This window comes from Alligator mississippiensis, chromosome 14 (assembly GCF_030867095.1).
Source record: "Alligator mississippiensis isolate rAllMis1 chromosome 14, rAllMis1, whole genome shotgun sequence".
In the NCBI taxonomy this organism is placed as follows: Eukaryota; Metazoa; Chordata; order Crocodylia; family Alligatoridae; genus Alligator; species Alligator mississippiensis.
In genome coordinates this window covers 45413171-45436095 of record NC_081837.1, presented here as the reverse complement: position 1 = coordinate 45436095, position 22925 = coordinate 45413171, and the positions used below count along the sequence as shown (strand labels likewise).

The 22925-nt window shown below is 43.1% G+C and overlaps 1 protein-coding gene across 1 annotated transcript in view; it reads right to left on the bottom strand.

The window, feature by feature from the left end:
• Window positions 1-22817, bottom strand: part of RSBN1 (round spermatid basic protein 1) — a 28073-nt gene extending 5256 nt beyond the window's left edge. Inside the window, exons 1-6 of the mRNA XM_014605670.3 lie at window positions 22390-22817; window positions 15036-15706; window positions 5198-5335; window positions 4289-4431; window positions 3468-3635; window positions 1725-1833 (exon numbers count right to left, since the gene is read on the bottom strand). Coding sequence (XP_014461156.3) covers window positions 1725-1833; window positions 3468-3635; window positions 4289-4431; window positions 5198-5335; window positions 15036-15706; window positions 22390-22786 — 1626 coding nt within the window. The 5' untranslated portion in view covers window positions 22787-22817. The remainder of the gene's footprint in view (window positions 1-1724; window positions 1834-3467; window positions 3636-4288; window positions 4432-5197; window positions 5336-15035; window positions 15707-22389) is intronic.
• Window positions 22818-22925: the final 108 nt, after the last annotated feature.

The following is a 22925-nucleotide window of genomic DNA, read 5'->3' as shown; positions in this document are numbered from 1 at the left end:
GCATTACCAGGCAGGAAAGCTGTCTTTGGTTTGTCCAGCCACTGTGAAGCATAACTATCACACTGGAAAAATGCAGATGTAAATGCATGCACAGTCCCTTACCCAATTAAAAAAGTTATTTCTACAGAACATGCTCGATGCCATAACAAAATTGCTGTCTTGCAGGCAGGTGGCTGCCCAATAGAGTTTAATGCTGTGTGTGTCAGACAGGTGGGGCACATCCAGATGAGTGTGGATGTGCTGTATGTGGCATTGAAGACCCATCTGCAGTGCCATACACACAGGCATTCCCCACACTGCTACTTTGCAGCGGGGGGGGGGGGGGGGGGGGGGGGGGGGGGAATGGTCCTTTACTATGGGAAATCCAGGGGTCAAAAAATAAAATTAAAATAAAATAAAAAAACCCAACAAATCATGCCAAAAAAAAAAGTAGGTCGTGCACATGGCGGCACTATGAGACACCCTAAGCCTGAGCCTGGCTGGCCCGTCATGCTCCGGCTGCCAGGTAGTCTCCCAGCTGCAGGAGCAATGAGACTGCAGCTCCCTGAGGCCCCCCACAACCCCAAGTTAAGACTGCTGGGGCCAGCACACTTGCTGGCCCCAGCCTCTTCCACCCCACTCAGGGAAACCTGTTGAGCGCCCGAGTGCGGGTGGCACGGGCGCTCCTTGGGGACAAGCAGCAGTGGCACAAGGTGTACTTGTCCCCAGGGAAATACACATTCCTGCTTGTGCACATACAGTTTGTTCTGGAGAGTAGGAAGGGGGAAGCAGAAACGGAGAACAACAAAATTCCATAACCCTACTCACTTGAATCCTTTGAAGGAAGAGAAGGGAAAGACAGACCTGAAATACTTATCCATGCCAGAAAAAATAAATACAGTAATAACAAAATCCAAAACACTCAAGTGACCAGCTTATCTCTGCTAAAAAGAGCTAGAGAGAAATAGCTTTGAACACAAGCCTAGAACTAAATTAAATCCAAGGAACTTGCTATTTCTGCTTTTCAAATCTCAGTTAATCATACTTCTGAAACAAAAAAATCCAACAAGTGTTTACTTTTCAAGCTATAACAGATATGCAGTAGAACATGGGGTATTCAGGGATAATTATGTTAAGATGCAAGACACTATGGAATGCTGAAATGGTATTGTAATTTCCAGCAGCAATACATTTATCTAAGGGCTGGCTGATTAAAGACTATTCTGGTAGACATTAAGAAACCATACCTAATGCAGGTAACAAGTCTGTAATGCTTTCCTTTAAAGAAATCAGACTCTGTTATTTGCTATCGTTCAAGAGGCCTGAAAAAGAAATGTAGACTATGCAGAAATAACCCAAGTATCTGGGAGGGGGTCAATCATGCCGGACTTAAGACCTGACAGTACTTGTTTGTCACTTCTTATGAAGCAAAAAGGTAGTTACTGATCTCGTAAGCCAAGTATGCACATAAACTGTTTCCTATATTAGGAGAGGTTCTTTGCAGTGTTTCATATTTGAACATGACTTGCTTTATGAAAGCCAGCTGATCAGTGATCAGCTTGCCACTGTACCCAAGAGAAAGCAGAGCTGGACATGCCAAATCAAGTTCAGATCTGAGGAAATTAATGTCATGAATTGCAAGGCAGTTGTAGCCTAAAACCCAGTCTGGAAAAAGGGAAATATGGGTTCACACCTTTAGAAAGGAAACAGAGGGGGCTGCCTGAGGTCTTAATTCCAGGCTTTACCTGTGACACTGGAGGTTCATGCAGATCCAACTGAAGTCTCTGCACAACATCAGTGAAGTCTTCAGCATGAAAACAAACCACATCTTTGGTTATGCGCGGTTGGTCACTCCTGGGGGGAAACCAGTTTAAGAGTCTTAGAATGTGATGATAACTCTGGGAGTGCAAAACCAGTTTCTTAAAGGAAATATCTATTATACTTTGCCACATGCTGGTATTTCCCTTCACTATTAGCAAGACCTAAGAATATGTTAATTAGATTCCACAGATTTTGCCTTGCTTTCTGATTTATTTATTTTTATTATCTAGGTCTTCAAGCATGAAGCAAGAGCAATGGTTTTGCAGAGCTAGGTTCAACTCTTAACTCTATCACAAGCTTCCTATATCTTTGAAACAGCCATTTTTTTGCCCAGTTCACACATTTAAATACTTCTAAGGCCCTTGCCAGCCCTACTTTTCTATAATTCTGTTCCATAAAGAAATGTATATGGCACTCACATGGCCTTCACCATTCTATGAAAATAAATATTGTTTATCCAATGGATACGAAGTAAATACTGTTCATTTATCTTAATTTGAATGACACTATTGCTGTGGATACAGCAGAAAAAATGGACAGTTACAGTAGGTGTTGCAGAAAACTTTAAACCCTAAGCATGTAATTTCTCCTAAACCAGAACACTGTGGGTGACCAAGCCATGAGAAGATGGAAAAAGTCTAAGTCACGTGAAGCAGCCTGCATGAGAAAGGAAAGGGCAACACAGCTTACAATTGTGGAGTGTACCCCACTTGCACGTTGTTCTGGGTATAGTATTCAGAAGTGCAAAGGTAGTTTTTGTGCCACTAGATTACGTTGAATAATTTCTATACACATTTGGATTGCACACCAGTTAGCTTCAGACAAATGGCTAGCATGCCTACTTGTAGACAAGAGACTGTTTGAGCATTTGCTTCCTTTTTATAAGGAAAAAAAAGGTGTCTGGAATCCCCAGCAGCATGGTTCCAGATTTCAGGTACTTACTGTCACAACCCAAAGTTGTGATTTTTGTTTTTGTGTGTGCTTTGGCACCACTGAATTATTTTCCCGCCAATTTGAAGCTTTCTTTGCAGCGTGCATTTCTTTTTGCAGCATAGAAATGCTCGTTGCAAAGAGTTCCCGCCATTTGTATTATAATTCGAGCCCCATTATTGGCTCGTGTTGAAATATTCCCACACGGTGGCTAGCGATGGGCTTGCTAGCCGTATAAGAGGCTCGAGCGGTTTCTGCCCAAGTCGGAGAACTCCGAGGAGAACCCCGCAAGGGAGGACTCCACGAACACCAGGAGGAGGAGACTTCACCCTGCGTGAAGATCTCTAAGCGCTGCGGACCCTATCGGATCCAGCGCATTTCATAATAGGCAACAGAGGTCTGATCAGCCTCTGGCCTCTCCCCGTCGCCGAACGATTCCTAGACGAACCCCTCCCTGAGCGCATAAGAAAGGATCCACGGAGCCTCGACAACTCCGTGGGAGAGACCGAGCTTGTCGTAGTCCTCAAACGAGGATTTAAGCGGAGCTGTGCCTGAGAAACTGTCCAGCCTACACCGCGACCATCTTCGGTTTAAGTAAATAATCTTGAATCAACCACTAAGCGTCCGTGACTAATTCTAGCTCGCCGCCTGTTTTCTCTGACCCCGCGTGCCCGGGCTGCTGGCCACAGCCCGAGCGCACAAAAGGGCCCCAGATCGCTCCCGGCCCTCACACTTACCATTCTCCAAACTGCACAGCCTTCAGCACCCCTACAGCAGCTGTACTCTGCCAGTCAAACCCCTGACCGACATGATCAGCATGGGCTCGTGTTCGGTCTTCAAAGAGAACCTCACGGGGCTCGCTAGTCCGAGGTAGGTACTGGAGATTTTTTATTTCATTCATTGACCTTATGAAGCAAGGCAAAGATAGAAGTTAAGAATTTTTACATCTCAGAAGAAAATGATTCTGCTTTCCTCCAAGTATAAAATACTTCTAAAGAAACACTCATATCCTGTATGGAGATGTAAATCTCCTTCAGCTATCCAATCTTTCTGGAGATTAAGTATGTACTCAGAGACTCTTAAATAGAAAAATTTGTATCTAGAGTAAGCCTCATAACTCAATTTGTCTTACAAGAACACTACTTAAGAGTACAGTGTTTCTTGGGGAGGCAGAAAGTACGAAAGCTACATAAAATATCGCTATCAAAGACCGCTCCTAATTCTAGTCTAGGGATAGTGCTACAGTGGAGGAAGCATACAAAGATTCCAAGCCCCCTCCCCGAGAAGTTTGACAGACACCTTGAATCTGCTGTGTCAAAAAACTTTAACTAGGATGTAAAGATACAGAAAACAAAGGAACAGAATCTAGAACGCACAAGCAACATGATTCAGCAAGGAACTAGGCTGGCTCTGAAAAACAAGATAAGATGCTTAAACAAACCATTTAACCTCTGAAGAATGAGTTACAAGAACAAGGTCACAACAATTAATCTCAAGACAGACAGAAAGTGTCTTAGCTACGATATTTTTATTTAACAGAAAGGGAAGACAGCATTACCGGCGTCGTTTAAATGGCGATTTTGGCATGTCTGCTGTCGGGATCATCTGTTCTCCTGGTCTCACCCACATTATGGGGCCATCATCACTTTGCGATCTGCACTCAAGTCTGAGGCTAGAAAGAGTGCCCCAGGGCAGTGTCATCTAAAACCAGAACACAAAACATTGTAGACTGACAGGCAGGATTCAGTTGATATCCTGTCTTTCAGTAAACACTGGATCAGTTTCATTGTTGGAGGAGTGATATCGAAATCAACACAAATACCGCGTTTCAACCTGGGCTTAGAGCTAGCTTTACATCGATGCTGTCACAGATACGGCCTGCGAGCTAGATCCAGCCACCAGAGCCGTGTCATCTAGCCTGCGGTGCTGTTTGTGGGTCTCAGACCAGTCCTGGGTGCTGCCGGCAGCATGCATGGCTAGTGTAGATGTGGCCTACAAACCAGCCCTGCATGCTGAATCCAGCACACAGGCCTGGTCCAGGGCATATGCTGCACGCACCCAGGCCAGGCCAGCCCTGCATGCTGGTGCTGTCACATGGGGCCAGTCTGTAAAACCAATTTGGCCCGCAGACCAGCACCGTGTCTCTCATCTGGCCTGCAGTGCTGGTTGATTTTGATAGCCAAAGCAAAGCACCAGGAAACACATACTGTCCATAGTTTAGCAGCAGGAAATGGGGAATTACCATAGCTTCTAAAATTCATCACTCTTTCATTATCTAGTTCTTTGAACATAGAAGTAAGACAGAGTTGCTGTTGTCCTCGTACGGCATTCCAAAAATTCACTACCAGAAGTGGAGCGGCTTTGCCTAACTTTTCACGTTATGCAATGAAGTGAGTTTTTAAAGCTTTTGATATCATTACGCTCAATAATAAGGACTACAAACAATTACTGCAAATGTAATACTCACCCTCAGAAACGGAGATTCTTCTAACATATCAAGAAATTCTGGGAAATAATCACCAACTTCTTCATCTACTGCTCCAACAAGACTGATCTGCCGCATCGGACCTGCTCTGTAGGTTCCACAGCAGTACGTTCGATTAACCTGAGAACGGTTAGAAATCACATGCATTTTTGTTTCATGTCAGGAAACAAAAAGGTTCATTAATTTAGTGTACCGAGCTGCAATGAAGTTTCCGTTCAGTTCCAGGATTCAGCTATATTGGAAAGCAAGCAATGTTTTTGTAATGTGCAAAGTAACTGTTCAGAATGCCAGTTTCCAACACAACAGGGCACATTCAAGACCTTAAGTGGTAAAGAAATGGACTGCAATAGTCATGCTGGTGAGCTACTTTTACAACACGTTTAAACTCTATCAAGTAACTATCTGACTTTGATTTAACCAAGGAGTTAAGTAACCGTTTTCTGAACTGGATTTCTTTCCAGTATGTTATCGTATGCCAGACTACTCTTTAGAGCTGAGATTTCTTTCCCCTTTCCTCCCGCTTAAATTTCACTACGCTCTTTCAGACTTGACTTTGAGAAAAGTCTCCTCACATAGCTGGCAACAAATAGGGTTTGTTTTCTTCTTTTCTTTACAGGGACAGGGCAGTATAGAGTTGATTAGAATGTACAGGCATTAAAGAACCACGTGTCATTGAGCCGAGTCAGTTTTTGCTTAAATTATGTATTCGCTATTTTTTGTCACGTGACTCCATAAAAGATCAAAAAGTCAAAAGCATATTTTTATGGCAACACCCGAGAATATATAGCTTTATCTGAAAGGCTCTTTTTGAATTAATTCAGTCGTCTAAAAATCAGATTAAAAAATGAACCACAGCGTAAACAGCATTTGGCATGGGATGTGCAGTAAGCTTGACTGACAACAGAAATGAACCAGAAAGGAGATAAAAAGCAGGAATGAAAGGGAGACAGAGCAGCAGCAGCGTGGATTTCGGTATTAGGATCACAATGCTTGTGCTTTCCCTCTGCAGATTTCAAGCCACTCTACGGAAGTTAAGAAGCATTTTTAAGTGGTAACAGATGCTGAGTGATTTAAATCTTGATCACATTTAGTCAGTGAGATAGGAGTCCATTCAACTCTCTAGGGCTATTTACATTGCACACCACATTTCCAGACAAACTAGACTGAATTCACAGCACACACGAGCTCTCAGTGCTGACAGTTTGCACTAAATTCAAGGCAACTTTGCAAAGGATGCAATTCACACAGCAGGAACACAACGTCGTTTTTTAGGAAAGCGTTATTGAAATGCCTGCAGCCTCTGACAACATGCATAGATAGAATATACACATCACTACTCGCGGCACCTGATCTACTGAGCACTACCTTATTTAACACACCTTGTTGATTTAAAAATCAAAATAACGGAGGTCATTAAGAAGCAGGAGCATATACTGACCTTTCAAACAGAGTGCCAAAATAAGATTTAGAGGACAAAAACCATGCCGCGAACGCTTCTATAAGAAAACGTCAACGGCATCACGCTGTGCCTTGAGAAGTACAAGTTGACTCGTGCCAGAAGCTACCAGGGAGTTAAATGGCAGTTGGACACAATGTTAGCCATGTCCCTAAAAGAATCAGGTCATTAAAAGAATTCCATTTCAGCATCGGCTCTAAAAATCAATTGAGAAAAACCACCACAACACTAATACTGAAGGACTACAGGGCAAGAAAAATAATCTAAAAACTGCCAAACTAGCAGTCAAAGGAAAATCAAAATGTTTGGAGTCCTAAACTCTGAACTAGCCAATTTCAATAGCAGTAGCATCATCTTACACCAGCAAGATCTACTGCTGAAGGTGCCAAAAGGGAAAAGCTTCAACCAGAAATGAAATATGTTCTGGAGTTTGCAGCCTAAGAAAGTAGTCTTTTCCATGTGATAGTTAAACCAGAAGCCCCCATTTGATAATTATTATAAACAGACATAAAAATCACTCTGCCTACCTATGAGTTTAAGGCAAAAGTTACACCTGAGAATCTACATCCTGAAACAGGAGTCCTTGTATTTTACCTTCTACCTCTGGCCTGCTAAAACAATAAATAGCTTAAAGAGCACCACTAGGTTTCAAAATTGACTAGTTTCCATATTAGAGAAAGAAAAAAAGAATCAGACAAAATATTGTTTTCATTTCCCCTATCTTACATGAGGCTTGTCTCGAGCTCTGGAAGAGTAGTTCTTGTTACCTGCCCTTACTCCGAGATGTGAGCTAACAGCATGTGCCCAACACTCCTCTTCCCTGGTTCCTTCTCCACCATCTTCCTTGCAGGCCCCTGGTGGAGTCGAGTCTCCCAAGCATGTCACGAGAGGAAGGCTCTCTTGCTGGAAAAAACCCTAGCAGGCAGGAAGCTACCCTGCAACAGCACGAGCATAGACAAAATCTCCAAGGTCACTAATGACATCAGAAATAGAAACATCACTTCACTCTGGAAGCTATTTATGCATTAAACACACCATGAAGCGTTGGGGGAGGCAGGGGGCAGAGGGGGCACCATTTAACGAAGGTGACGTTGACCGCATCTACTAAAGGAAAAGAGCATTTTAACTCTGAACGTAGGACTAGCCTGGGAATCCATCACGTCCAGCCCTCTCCACAGACAACCATTTTCCCCAAAAGACCACCACTTCAAACCCTCTACCCACTGAGGTTTGCCCAGATGGACAAGCCAAGACCCAGAGGGGCAAATGGTAGCCAGGGACTAGGTGACTTGCTTCTAGTTGAGTGCTAAAAGTTACTTCACAATAACATCGCTTACAGGTTACTTAATGCTTGCCTTTTGGGAAACTGTAATGGCCACACAGCCTTCCTCCCCTCCTCCAGAAGTTACTCATCTACTTTATTTGTTGTGAGGCTGCACAAAAACAAAGCGAAGTAGCTGGGTGGCAGTAAGGCTTTCAGAGCACAAATACAATGAAGCACTTCCTGTTCAAAGGCAGTTGTTTTTCTTTCTGATTAAAAAAAGATAAGACTTTGCTTCTCGTTTTGCCATTTCAGCACCTAACTCCAGATACCAAAACAAGGTAAATGTTGAGTTTAACTATAGATTAGTTGGCATACCAGGTCTTGCTCTGGATTGAGTCTTAGGCAGTTTTTAAGTTTGCCAAGAGGTACTAACCTCACATTTAAACATACCAGTTTAAGAAAGTAGTATGGAATGGTGGATACTTGATGTTTCAAGATTGATGCTGCTTAAACAGAAGGTCTAAGCTCCACCACTGCCTGATTCAACAGGTCAACTTACTTTGCTATCCTTTCATCCTGACAATAGATCAGATTAATAATATTTAGTAGGAAAGTTTGAGTTGCTATTTCTCATGGACTGGTGGAACCTGGTCCTTACTCCTCCTCCTCCCCCCTTTCCCTTTTTCATGTCCTGTTGCGAGGTATATAGCAAAAGTTGCAGATTCACTGGAATCCAACAGCACCACACTTTGAGAATTTCTGTTATGGCCTTGAACTTGCAACCTCAGGGCTGTCAACCATGCATGCGCCTTAGTACCTGCGTCACCCCAGCCCACAAGCCTTCCCCCATAACCTCTTTTCCACACCTCCACATTTTTGATCCCTACCTTTGTCAGACCCTTTAGGGACACACACACAATGCAACAAAGTTTCCATCAGCTGGAAAATCAGAGCTAATGCTGCCCCTTAGCTGAAAGGTAGAAGACGCTTAAGGTATTAATGCTTATAGAAGGTTAAGTCAACCCCTTGAAGAGACAGACTCTACAGAAGTCCAATATTTCAAGGAATAAAAGAAACACGCGCACGATAGTTTCGGGAGGTTTGCATTAGAATACGAGTTGAGACATCTCTCAACATACAGAAGGGAATAACCAGCCCGCTTCCTTCTACTGTATGGCTTCCAACATCCAAATAGCTACAAGAAACAAAGTGTATGTATGCTTCCAAGTAGCAGGTGAGTGATGAGCATACTCCACATCTGAGACTCAAGCTTGTTTAGGATACAGAATATTACAGCTGATTCAACATTCTGAAAACCTGCTCACTCAGGTATTTTGCTAGGAAACCGAAAGCAGTACACAGCAAGCTTACCATTCAAAGGGGGAAAAGGTGGAAACAAAAACAAGAGAAATATGGTTAAATTATAGTATTGCCTGTTTTGATTCAGTCAAATAGCGGGGCAGACAGAATGAAAGCAGCAGCGTAGAGCTTTAGTTAGCTAGCTTTTAAACAACCTAATAAAGTCTGTTGTGCAGAACACCACAACATACTTTTTTTTGCAGTCTGTATTTTGATACTTTCTGTAAAAAGTTTTAAATTGTCCCACAGAAACACAGAGAACATGCAGGAAATGTCAGTAGTTAGTTTATGGCTATGCTAGCTTTTTCAGCATCTGATGCACTGATTGAAAACAAGCAGTTGAGATGATGCTACAATTGTCAGTGTATTGTAAGGGTGGGTACATAGCAAGACCCACAGATATTATGTCCAACTGAGTCTGAAAACAATTTGCTTAAGGTTCCAGCACTGCTAATTACTGACACTTAAACACTGAAGTTACTCAGTGTTCAGTACTTTAGTTACTGCTGTGGCACTAGGACTGCAGTCCCCTTAGACAGATATGTGGGTATATGCAAGCAAAAAGACAACAGGAAATGTATATGTTCATATAAACTATTTTGTTCAGGGTGTATTTCAAAACAGATGCAATATAGGACAAAAGATACAATATAAATTAATCATCTATGCATATACAGTAGCCTAACATGCTCAGTGAGCAAGATGCAGATTTCTAGATGGTCGCAAAACTGGCACTAGACTACAGCCAATATCTGACTTCAAAGTTGTACTTAAAAATCCTATCATCGTGTAAAAAAGACAAATTAACACAATTTAGTCTACCTTAAAAATGCCTTGCTTGCTCCCCTATCAGGGACTAATTATGCAGCATTTGTTCTTTAAGTGAGCTGAGATGCAGTGCTAAGCCAGCATACCTTATCCTCCTAAGCAATGTTTCATTAAGGTATGGCCCAGGATAGCATGTTTCAAGAAAAAAGTGCAAACCTGTATAAAGCATTCAACATAAGATAATTCTTAATTGTTTTTACAGTTGATATGCACGGCCCTCAAAGACTACTGTCAACTTGATTTTGCATCAGTCTGAATATATGTTTAAACTCTGTAATCGTACACTTGCAAAGAATATTCAGTAACCGAAGCGCATTTCTGAACAGTCTAGTCCTACCACAGCAATGTTCACATTACATTAAGTTGGACAATCTGTTGCAGATGATTAAGAAATAGCTCTTCTCACTGAAGACATCAAGCCTCCAGGAAGACCTTCCCTGTCAAGGCAACATCAGAAAGGCAAAGGCAAAGCTTTTGCTGCCCACCATCTCTCTTGTGTATAAACAGGACTTTAGTCCTCACACTAGCACCGTTCAAGAATCACTAGTAGCAGAAGCCAAACGTCTACAACTGCACTTAGATGAAGCTGGTCTTCAGGATTTAGGCAAAGATGAATGCATATGTTTTGCTTCAGACTCTCTTCTTCCCACCACAAGATTTCTAACTGTTAGCTGCTTATGCACCTATTCAGTTTTCTGGCTAATCCAAACATGCCTCAGAAAGAAGTTCTAATCCAAAAGGAGATCAAGCCTGGACAGACAAGTTTATACAACACTTGGAACAACTGACATAGAAGGGAGGACAGAGTTGTACCGTACAGGCTAACTGAATTAGAAATGCGTAAGCTTTCATGAACAGAAGCTAATTTCATCAGATAATACCTGATGTGAGCTCATGAACCTACCCATCTCTCATTCATTTCGTCTATACACGGTACAACTCTACCCTGCCTTCTGTCTGACTTCAGACTAACAGAGCTAACTGCTTCTCTCAGAACAATTAAGTTAGTTAAAATCCAAGAGCAAACAATACTGCACTGGGTTAGGTGCCACCATACAAGATGTCTCCTAGACCACTTACTTAACCTAATTGTTAAGCCAACCATGCATTAGTGCCCCCCCACACACACCTTTTTATGTGCAACCTAACATTACATACATTTGTTTAGCTGGCAGTTTCAGTCATTATCAGAAGCTATTAAAAGGTACTCAAAAAAACCCGCAGCATCCTTATAGGCTCGGCAGTCCTATGTTGGTTAGCACTATGGAAGAAAGAGACTTGGGGGTCATCATTGACCACAAGATGAACATGAGCCTGCAATGCGATGCTGCGGCTAGCAAAGCGGCCAAAACGCTGGCTTGCATCCATAGATGCTTCTCAAGCAAATCCCGGGACGTCATTCTCCCCCTGTACTCGGCCTTAGTGAGGCCGCAGCTGGAGTACCGCGTCCAGTTTTGGGCTCCACAATTCAAAAAGGATGTGGAGAAGCTTGAGAGAGTCCAGAGAAGAGCCACGCGCATGATCAGAGGTCAGGGAAGCAGACCCTACGACGACAGGCTGAGAGCCCTGGGGCTCTTTAGCCTGGAAAAGCGCAGGCTCAGGGGTGATCTGATGGCCACCTACAAGTTTATCAGGGGTGATCACCAGTATCTAGGGGAACTTTTGTTCACCAGAGCGCCCCAAGGGATGACGAGGACGAATGGTCACAAACTGCTACAAGATCGTTTCAGGCTGGACATAAGGAAGAATTTCTTTACTGTCCGAGCCCCCGAGGTCTGGAACAGCCTGCCGCCGGAGGTCGTTCAAGCGCCTTCATTGAACACCTTCAAGATGAAACTGGATGCTTATCTTGCTGGGATCCTATGACCCCAGCTGACGTCCTGCCCTTTGGGCGGGGGGCTGGACTCGATGATCTTCCGAGGTCCCTTCCAGCCCTAATGTCTATGAAATCTATGAAACCAAATTAGTAAGCAACCAAGATGGTCAGAGGAGAAAAACAGGAAAAAAGAATGAATACATGTATGTTTTAGTAATCAGATATGTAAGGTTGCTATAGGTTTCATGATTTTTCTTGCAAGGAAACAATAAAGTTAGATGTTGGATATACTCAGCTTCTTGCAGCTTAAAAACCAGTTGTGTTCTTCCAGTTCAAGATTAGCTAGAATTTAAACTGCATGGGCTAGTATGCACTTTTTAGGACTACCAAAACTTCTTCAAAAAGATTACTCCGTGAAAGAAATATCCAGTTTAGGGAACTAAACAAGCCATGATTCCTCAATTTACTTCTTGATCCTTCTTGCTTTTACCTAAACTTCAGTCCTTGAAAAAGGATATTCTAAATTTGTCGTTAGATTTGATTCAAATTATTGCCAAACCTTGAATTGCTTCTTTCCAAAAAAGGATCCTCACGGTCTAGTTGTAGATGCTCATCTTGCCCATTATAAATTAACCTATCCAGTAACTAAACTAGAGTGTAAAAAGCTCATTTATAAAATTTACACAAGTTGGGAAGAATCACAAAAATGAAGTGTTCAGTTAGATACAGGGTAAAGAATACAAACCTATAAGAAACACCAGGAATACAGACATGAAAATATCAACAGATTTTTATTAGCACCAGTCAAAAAAGGTACTAGATAAAATAGTAAGTAAGTGTGCTGCACTGACATAGATCAGTTATTTCTCTTTAATACTTCATTTGTTCATGTGGTCAGATTTACTTAGTTTTAAATGGCAACTCTTAAGGTAGACTTTAATACTTCCAGAGATTTGTTAGCGTTCTTATGCTACTATTGTAAATGCCTCTTCCCCATCCCAAAAGCAGTGGGCTAACATCCCAATTTTTATGCTGACATTTGGCTGCAATATTGAAAAGCCCTGCGTTACAATAGAGAAAAGTGTGTTTGCTTAGCAATGTACTTCGGAAGACCAAGTCTGTTTCACAAGCTTGTTTGCTGTTGAGTTCTTGCCCCTGGGAAAACCCTGGTCAACCTTCCAAGGGTAAAAATCTTCAAGGAATCAAAAACTACTAGGAAAGTCAGCACTTTGGTACCTTATTGTGGTAACAATGCCAAAATCCAAGACGAGGGATGTTTTGTTTTGCGTGTTCTGCTCCGTGGGTCGCGCCATCTTGCGACCTCTCCATATCGGCCTCGCCTGCTCTCTCTACTGCAGAGAGAACTTTAATTAGAAATAGTCTGAAATGTACATGTCTAACTTGGACACTTTTCTCACTAGAAGTGGGATGGAAGAAGCAGGGAAGCCCACGTTAAAGCAGCACACGGAGATGCATTGTAGAGACAGCCACGTCACAGTACAGTCTAGTTTAAGAACAAGAATAATACGGCCTTGAATCAACAACTCTCAATCTAGAAGAACAGGTTTGGTTAGAAGTTGTACGTGATCTAGCATCCTCCATGAAGCGAGGAACTCTACTGAAAAAGAACTGAAGAAAATTCAATGCTTAATCTTCAAAGATTTAGCCATGTAAGAGATGGAAGTGAAAACATCACGGGGAAAAAATCTTGATTTCACGTTTGATTATGAACTGAGCTTCAACTTAAAACCAAACGGTTTCTATGCCTTACCAACTGAAGCAAGATTTAAGTGGGTGCCCTCACTTACAGGGGCATCTCCAAAGGCTGCATCTGATTGCATTTTTCCGAAGAAAAACTCAGTGAAAGCTAATCAAAAATAAATCCTATATCCCCTATGCATGCTATTCAAAAGCTTCAGCATAAGAACTGAGACTTGTGGTTATAGAGTTGGGCCCAACAAATGATTAAATGCATCTTTGGAGACAAAATGCCTACCAGAAAGATACAATTTCAATCAGCTTATGAAGGAATAAAGCCACGTGCGCACGCGTACACACACACACACACACACACACACACACACACACAGGTTATGTAATGTCAAAGCTTGCCCTCCTACTGAAAAAGATTTTGCAAAAGCAGCTCAGTAAAGTCTAGTAGGGCCAGTTAACTGAGATATGAATTATAAGTAATTTCAAATTTAAATATTGGGGCTGGTTTTCCTCCCCTCATTCTTCTACAAACTAACTCTAGAATACCTTGCACATGCCTTAGTAGGCTTGCAGGCATCTGTTGCAATACTGTAAGCCACACCTGCTTATCACAAGATACTGACATTTATTAAGATTATAAAACGAGAGGCCAACATATTGTTGTTGGGGTGGTAAGCTGGCATGACAATTTTTTTAAATTGTTCTATTACCAACAGACTTAAATCTAGCACTTCCAAACATAGATACCTTTGGACAATTAACACGTGTAGGCTCGTATACATAAAGTCACGCTACTTCATAATGGGGAATTTAATCAGAGCTTGATAATATCCTCATACCAACAAGGAGCTTTGGCTAGCAAGTAAAGGGCTAATTACCCATTTCTGGAGCAGCTAAGTTAGGATGTTGCCAGTCCCGCTGTGTATACCCCTGTTACCGTTCTAAGTTTCGTAAACAGCCTCTTAGAGCTGACAAGACTTGGGTTATACCGATTCTATTCAGATGCCCACAGAAGGGCTCCAAAGCATTATTTTTATTTTCCTGCCTGTAAAACAAAGAGCAGCAGAAGAGGTAGGTACTGGATCTATTCATTGGAATAAAGCCCAGTGAACGACAGACTGGGAGAAGAGAGCCAAATTTTCATCCCTCCTCCCCACCCTTCAAAGGGCCAGAAGTCAACAGTCTTGGAGGAGCACCAGCAACATCATCTCCCAGCTACTCGGAGGGAGGGGAGGGGGAAGAAGGAGAGGGCTTCAGACCTAAAAAGCACCCTTGCATCTTGTCACACCACAGCACACCCCTCCCATTTTTCTATTGCTTATCAGTATAAATCTGGAGATAACTTGCTGAATCTCCATGAATTATAAATATATATTTGCCTTACCTGAGAGTGAAAATTTGAAATGGTTGTTGTTTCAATGTCCTTCTTGCCCAGAATTTCCATTTTCACTGGAGTGTTAGGAAAGTTAAAAGCAAAGTAATCCAGGAAATCCGGCAAATAAGCAGCTGCTCCATGTACTATGGCTAAAGCATAGTAAGCTGCATTTTTATCATTTTCACTGAATGACAAAGCAAGGAATTCTTCTGCAAATCTCTCCATCTCCACTGGAGACAAAAATGAGAGTTCATCCATATAGGCATGTAGAACCAAAGCGCCACCATTAGACTGATGTTCTTCATGAATGAAGTTACTAAATTTAGTGCCAGTTTTCAGGAAGCTGCTGCGAACAGAGTGTTCCTGATGAGTCATAAATGGCATCTGTACTCCCTGCGGTACCCGATATTCCTGCATACCCAGATTCAATCGACAGAGCTGCTCATCCTTCAAATACCTGAAGGATTCCTTGTTTACTTCTAAGTTGTTGCACTGTCCTTGACTCAGGATCTCTTTGTCTAGGCGAGTGAGTCCAGCACAAACGGTTTGCACTTCTTTGTTGTACATTTTCAGACGTTTCCCTCTCATATCTTCCCGGTGTTTCTTTTTCTTTTTCTTCTTCATCTTCTTCATAAAGAGTGTCTCAGATTGCTGGGATTTGCCATTTTCATCTGGAGTTTCTGGCATCAACAATAAAGACTATTAGAGTTCTGCAGTTATAGCATACTTTTTCCAAAAAGAAAAACGCCTCACTTCCTAAAACCATCTATTCCTGGGAACTCTTAGCAAGTTGCATACTGCTTTGATTTTATCAGATTAGCATGTTTGCTTTTGGCTCAGTAAATTACGTAACAGAAAGCACTGTTTGCTTACCTACAAAAATAAGAAAATAAAGTATCCACTTGCAATGCATAACCACCCTGAATTACAGAAGACTTGAATATTAAGTTTTTATGTCTAAGACCGGAAAAGCTACAAATATTTTCAATAGGAAGATACCTTACAGAACAGAGTAACTTGAGAGTCTAGGAAACAAGGCACCTTAAGGAGTTCTGTCAATTAATGCAGCCAGTGTGATCCGAGACAATCAATCAACAAGGTTGCCACCACCAGTATATCACAAAGAAGCAGAAGAAACTATACTCTTTCTTAGGGATACAAGGGAAAGAATTTGTCCCCAGTCTCACAAGTTGTTCTGTGTTGTCGGCAAGCCATCCAGGCAGAACATGCTGACTGGAGGAACAGGAAGGGCGTAAGTGAGAGAAGGAGGCAAAAGTGGTCTAGTTTATGAATTCATATTGATCTCTCATTTTCTTGCGATGTGCAAAAGATAAGCGTTTAACAGCAATTACATTTTGACTAAAGGGATCAGACAGGTTGCTATTTTTTTCCTTTAAAAAAGTTGTACCTTCCAAGCCAAAACAGTATGCAGAAACAATTTTTCAAGTGTCTTGCCAGATATGAAGCTGCTTGAGGGTTTTTTTCCCATTAAGTTTATGCACTATGGTACTTTGCTCAAAATAGAAAATGCACATTGAAATGTGATGATGACCTAATGCCAAAATACAGCAGACATTTCCATAAGCATAACAAACTTAAGTACACAATAGTATTTGTTGCCAGAAAGGTATAACTGGGCACGTCTGCATGTGCATTAATGAGCAGTGTTACTGCGCATTTAGTTTAGTCCCTGTAATGACAGGTATGAAATCCGCAGTAACCAGCGATACTGTGCCAGCACACACATTTTAGGTGACGCTGCTGCACAGTAAACTAATTTTACTGCGCATTCACATGGGTTTTGCCTATTGGGCTACTGCACAGTAGAATTAGTCTCCTGTGCTCAAAGTGTCTTCTGCAGACACATCCACTGACAGCTCCAGGACATTGAAAACACTGTTCAAAATGTAAGTGTTCTGTTGCATCAAGTTGCACAGACATTTTGGGGCAAATTTGCTTCAATATCAATATTTAACACATCATAAAGCTAGGTTTAGATACTTAATAGTCCCATTATAGAAAAAGGCTGCAAAGGGAATCTAATTTCAACTTGGAATCTAACCGTAAAACCCTGTATGCAAAAAGTGCCTGAGAAAAATGGGGCAGCAGAAGTAGCACAATTTCCATGGCGCACACAGCTCTTGGTCTTCGAGTGCCCGTTATCAGGGTGAAAAGTGATGAAGAAGCCGAAACCTAGACTCGTTTCCTGTACTGGCCAAAGCCCATTAGACGGGAACATTTTTAATCCCTACTAAGCTTGCTTAATTCAAACTGGTGAAAAGCTCTGCAAGTCATTAGCAATACTGAAGCATCCAGTACTGCAATAAAGGTCTCCTCCTGAAACTTCTGTGCTCTGAACCATGCCCTAGGTACTAACTTACGAGGGAGTCCTATAGGTATAATTATATGAAGACAAGAACACCAAAGTAGCATTAATTTTGGCACTTCCTATCTTTACAGACTTGATTCAGCGCTCTTGCTCACTTATACAGACTTTAAATCACATATCCTGTACTCACATGGCTTAAAGCATCTGACCACAGAGCTTTCACAACTATAGGACATGGGATTTTTCCACTTCAGCTAGTTTCCCACATTATATTTTGCCTGTTTATCATAGTTAACATGAAGGTTGATACACCTAGTTCAGAGCAGAGGTTTATCATACCATCTAAAATAGTCTAGTTAATACACAATAGCTTTGATTCTTCCCATTTTATGCTTTGTACTGATCAATGTTTCAAGTCTTGTATGACTGCTTCAAACAAAGTCGTACATCAAAATGTAACTAACAGCAGTGGTAATCTATATTGTTTATAAGACTAAAGGGAGCAATCAGAACACTGAAAGGTTCAACTATCAGAATTCAGGGAATCCCTAAAATGGATCATTTGTTATGTCCATCCTGTAATGAAACAGGAAGGTTGTTGCTTAAGTGGATTGTAACTTTGATCTGCTATTGAAATAGGTATGCAGCTGGAAGATGCTATAGTTAACGTATTCCGTACTACCAAAAGCATAAGGCTTTACGTTTCTAAACCAGCAAGACCCTCTCTATTGATTTGCAGCACTGAAAGTTTAAGAACAAAATAATAAATAACTTCTACTGTTACTATCATAACCATCAAGAAAGCAACCATAAATCAAAAAAATCAGCCCTATCTTAATAAGAACTTGAATACGCTGACTGCTCTAAGTATTTCAAAATCCCTATGAAGCCCACCATCATGTAGTATGTAGCATGTATTCTCACGATTCTTTAAGGAAAGCAAAGAATTAAATCTCAAGTGTAATATTGACTGTCTGTAACTTTGAAATACCAGTCTTTCATCATAACGCTGATGATGTTACGTTAAACATAAATACAAACAACAAGTATCGCTGTTCCTGTGTTACAAATGGGAAGAAGCCAAGGCAAAGATGAAAGAATGGGTCTAAGAGTCGAGCCAGTTAGAATCCAGGTTTTTTGTTCCGTTTTTAATTCCTGGCCCACCACAACCACTAGATCGTGCTGGCAACTGCCCCATAGGCCTTCACAGATTAGAATTTGTACTTAAAAAACAATCCAAAAAGCTGAGCCAACACCTATTGTCTTTGTAGACATTCAAGTCACGACCGTGCTCTCTCAAAGCTAAAAGGCATACACATAGTGGATGATCTAGTATCTACAACAAACTCAAGTACTGAATTACATTACATCACTAAAATAAAGAAGGGCAGGGATCTAGCTTGCTTTCTGACTCTGTCATACATTTTTGTTACTGCTTTGCATCCACTGTCCATAACTGAAGTAGAGATAATATCAGAGAGAGACCGAAGATGGCAGAAAACTTAAGACACGTCCTTGGATGGAATTTACCAAAAATAATTTTTTAAAGTATTTTAATTTTGCGAAATAATAAAGTTAAAACTGCTCTCTCTTAAACAGCAGGGTAAAAATGTTTGCTCCGGGATGAAGTAGAGATTGACAAATTCAACCAGAAGTCAATCTGGAGATTTTCACTATTAATATTAATTCGTTTGCTTTACATGCTGCCTTCCCCCCCAAAAAAAGACTCCGAGTAGCTCAAAATAAATCACAGAAAACAGATACAGATATCAAAATAAAACAGTAAATAATAAAAATAGATAACAACTTTATCCTGGCATGAAGTCAACACTTGAATACTCCTAAAATTATAATATAGTATTTCTCATTTTAAGCTGACTGTTCAAAGCAAGGCTGGCTAATGTTTAGGTGTTTTATCATTACCTGGATGCCACTTGCTTTCTCCAGGCATAGTTTTGTTCCACAACAGAGTTTCTTAATGTGGTATGAAGTCTGTGCAATACGCGCCTAGTATACCATTTACATTTAAGAATTTCCACTGAATACAACAACAGCATGTCCACAGCAGCTGAGGCCAGCCTGATGGTTTTGAAGTGTTTGACAATCACATAAAAAGCCTAGTCTGGAGTTAGCAAAGGCTGACTATTCCACAAGCAGTACTCAAAGGTTTCTTGACATTTCAGAAGCCAATCAGAGGTTTGGGATTGCTCTCCCCAGTTCAATAAGAACTTGAGCACTGCTGAAGAACCTAACAGATTCAAATGATTAAACAAGACAGTTTGTATTTGGACACTAACAAAACAGCCAAAGCGAGACTTGTTTGCTGGTAGTTTGGATAATCAGTTAAATTAGCTTCACTTTAAACTAAATTGAAAATACTAAACAGAAGGAAAAGGAAAGCTGAAGCAAGCCACACGTGAAAACAGAAACTAGTTTATGCAAGGTAATCCAAACTGTTGCTGCATCTGTGTGCACACAGAACAAAAAGCTCCATGCCCTCAGCAAGAAAGAAGCTTTTCCTGGCAAACATGGGTTTCAGTCGGCATAAATACTAACAAAAGTATTTTCACGCAAGGTGGGGAGGAAGCCTCTAGCTCTTACAGCTCTAAACGAGAATGGATGCACAGTTGTCTTCCTGGTTCTCCAGAAAGACAGCGCCAGTGCTTCTGAAACTCCTCAGAGCTTTGCCAGGCCACGTGTTTAAGTAAAGGCTCTGGTCTGTTTCATAACCACAGTCAAACCTCGAGGGCTCTGCAATAGCCCAGCCGTAGCAAGAAAGGTTGTCAGCCCAATCCTTTAGAGGCATAGATGCACAGAAAGTACATCTGCTAAATGATGCATTTGAACAGGCATCACTTTACTAAACCTAAAACTAAAGGCCTGTTAGGGTTGTTATGATTTTTATATAAATGTCTCACCTAATTTATTATAAAATGCTTTCTTCTTACTACTAGAATCTCTCAACTTTTCCACACGTAAAAGAAAACCCAATACATTCCTAGGCTCCTGCTATTAAAAAGAAAACACACTGGAGGAGGTAACAAAGTTACACATTCCCAAGTCTTAGTTTGAGGCCAAATTAAAATGAAGCATCAATAACAACTATTCCCTCGTCAAAATTAGATGGAGAACAAGAGAATGAAGCGATCTAATGTTTCTCTTGCAGTTTGTGAAAATGTCAAAAAAGTGCTTGGTGTAATACTCTCAGCTGGACTTCTGATATATCACATATACATTTCTGCCTGACCTCTAAGACCATCTTTCTCCTTACTTCCATTTATAAACCTTTAATATAGGATACACAAGTATACTGTGTGCATACACACATACATACACACCTACATAGAGTCAATGAGAAGTAAGGCTGGAAAGGACCTCCAGAGCTCATCTAGTCCAACCCCCATATACACGTGTGCATGTATGTGTATAATTACACCCCCCCCCCATACCTGCATGGCATATTATATACAATCACACACAACTATACAGAATATCCCTCTTGATTAAGCAGTACTTCCACATTGCAAATTGATCTCTTTAGACCAGGGCCATGTCCCAGTACCGGGCCGCGAAGGATTAGCTGCCGGACCAGAAGTGACCACTGAGCGGCAAACAGCAGACTGGAAGGGACTGCCATACTGTGGACTGGTAGCCAACCCTTTTTTATACTGAATATAAAAAAAGGTTTGGATGCCTGCCTGCAGTCTGCCGGTCACGGCTGGGCCGCAGTTTGCCAGGCCACGGTCACTTCCGGTCCTCAGCATAAAAAAGTTGGGAACCGCTGCTTCAGACCCACCCCGTGGAGCTCAGACTAACAAAATGGTATTGTTACACTAGCTTTTAAAGTTAAAGTAAAATAACCAAGAGCCTCCCCAAGAAATCTTTATTTTTGGTACTATAATAAAAACTGATCTCACTACTCGTGTGTCCATTCAATGCCGTCTCAAAGTATTTTCTTAGCTAAGATTTCTTTCTTTTTAAAATCCTATTCATAACCCCTAATGGATCTTTTAGGATACGGGCCAGAAACTTCATAAATTCAACGTGTAGTTTCCCAGTTTCCAAAAAAACTGAAATATTCTAAGACTTCTCTTAATCAACTGATGCCAGCCAGAACACGATCACGGTTTTAGCGACTCGTCTGGGAAACAGTTTCCTTAACCGAGCCTGTCAAAACGGATGCTTATTTTGCTGGGGTGATCCGACCCCTGCTGGCTTCCTGCTCCACGGGCAGGGGGCTGGACCCGGGGATGGCGCACTGCCCCTTCCAGCCCTAATGTCTACGAAATCTATAGATAAGAGAGTCATATGCCTGCTATAAGAAATATTGCTTCTCCACTACGCAGGCCTGTCCTTCTAGAGCAGCGGTTCCCCGATCTGTGGTACGGGTACCACCATGGGTACGCAGACAACCCGTCAGTGGTACGTGTCAACAGATTTATTACAATTACTTAGTACGGTATCAATGTGCTGGTGGTACTTAAGGTTGTGTCGTTTTAAATTGGTGGCGTGCGATCGCTGCTCTCGCGGCCAGACCTATCACCCCCGCCACTGCCCTGTCGGGAACGCCCCGCGGCTCCTGCACTTCCGAGGCCTGAGACAACCTCTGGCAGCCGCTGCAGAGCTGCGAGGTCAGTCACGAGATGACAAACCAGGAGAGGCCCTTGCTTGGCAGAGCCAAGTTCTTCTGGTTAACAGCTTCTTCTCCAGCACCTGGGCTGCGAGGCTCCCATACGCTGCCTAGTCCGGGACGGACAGCAGCCAGCTCGCAGACGAGGGCCAGACTCAGAGTTGCCACTTTCTGGTCAGTTCTTCCCGGGGCTGACAGGTCACGGGGCCCAGCCGATGCACTGGGGCAGGAAGCGTGCTTTATTTTGAGCCCAGCCAAGCCACCCCTGCGCGCGGGGCTCAGAAGCCGGCCCTGGCCCGGCCCGCGGCAGCGCCCCGGCAAGCGGAGGGGGGCCCGGAGCGCCAGCCGCCCTCCCGGGACCAGCCCGGCCTGGCCCGGCCAACTCCCCCGGCCCCGGCCCTCACCTCGCTTGGCGGGCCGCGGGGCCGCCCCGTCCCCGGCGCTGGCCCGCCGCGCCTTATGAGGCGGCTGCCCCGCGGGCTCGGGGCCGTCGGGTCGGGGGCGGTGGTGCTGGTGGCGCTCGTCGTGCGGCGGCGCGGGCGGCAGGCTGAGGGGCGAGAAGGTGAAGAGCCCGACGGCGGCGGGCGCGGGCAGGCCGGGCAGCGGCTCCGCCGGGCCGGGCCCCGCCAGCAGCGGCTGGCTCAGGCGGGCCCGCTTGGCGCCGGGCTCGCCACCGGCGCCGGGCCCCCGCCGTCGTCGCCCGCCGCCGCGAGGCCGCCCGGGCCGGTCCCCCGGGGGCAGCGGGGGCGGCTCCTCCGGGGCCCGCGACACGGCGCGCACTGCAGCGACCTGCGCGGCCATTTCGCAGGCTCCCTCACACACATTTAAATGGCCCGAGCGTCCGGCACCAGCGCGCACGCGCCGCGCGCCGCTTGCTGGGGGCTGTAGTCCGCGCCCAAGCCCGGCGCCGGCCGCGCATGCGCCGCCGCAGGGCCCGCCG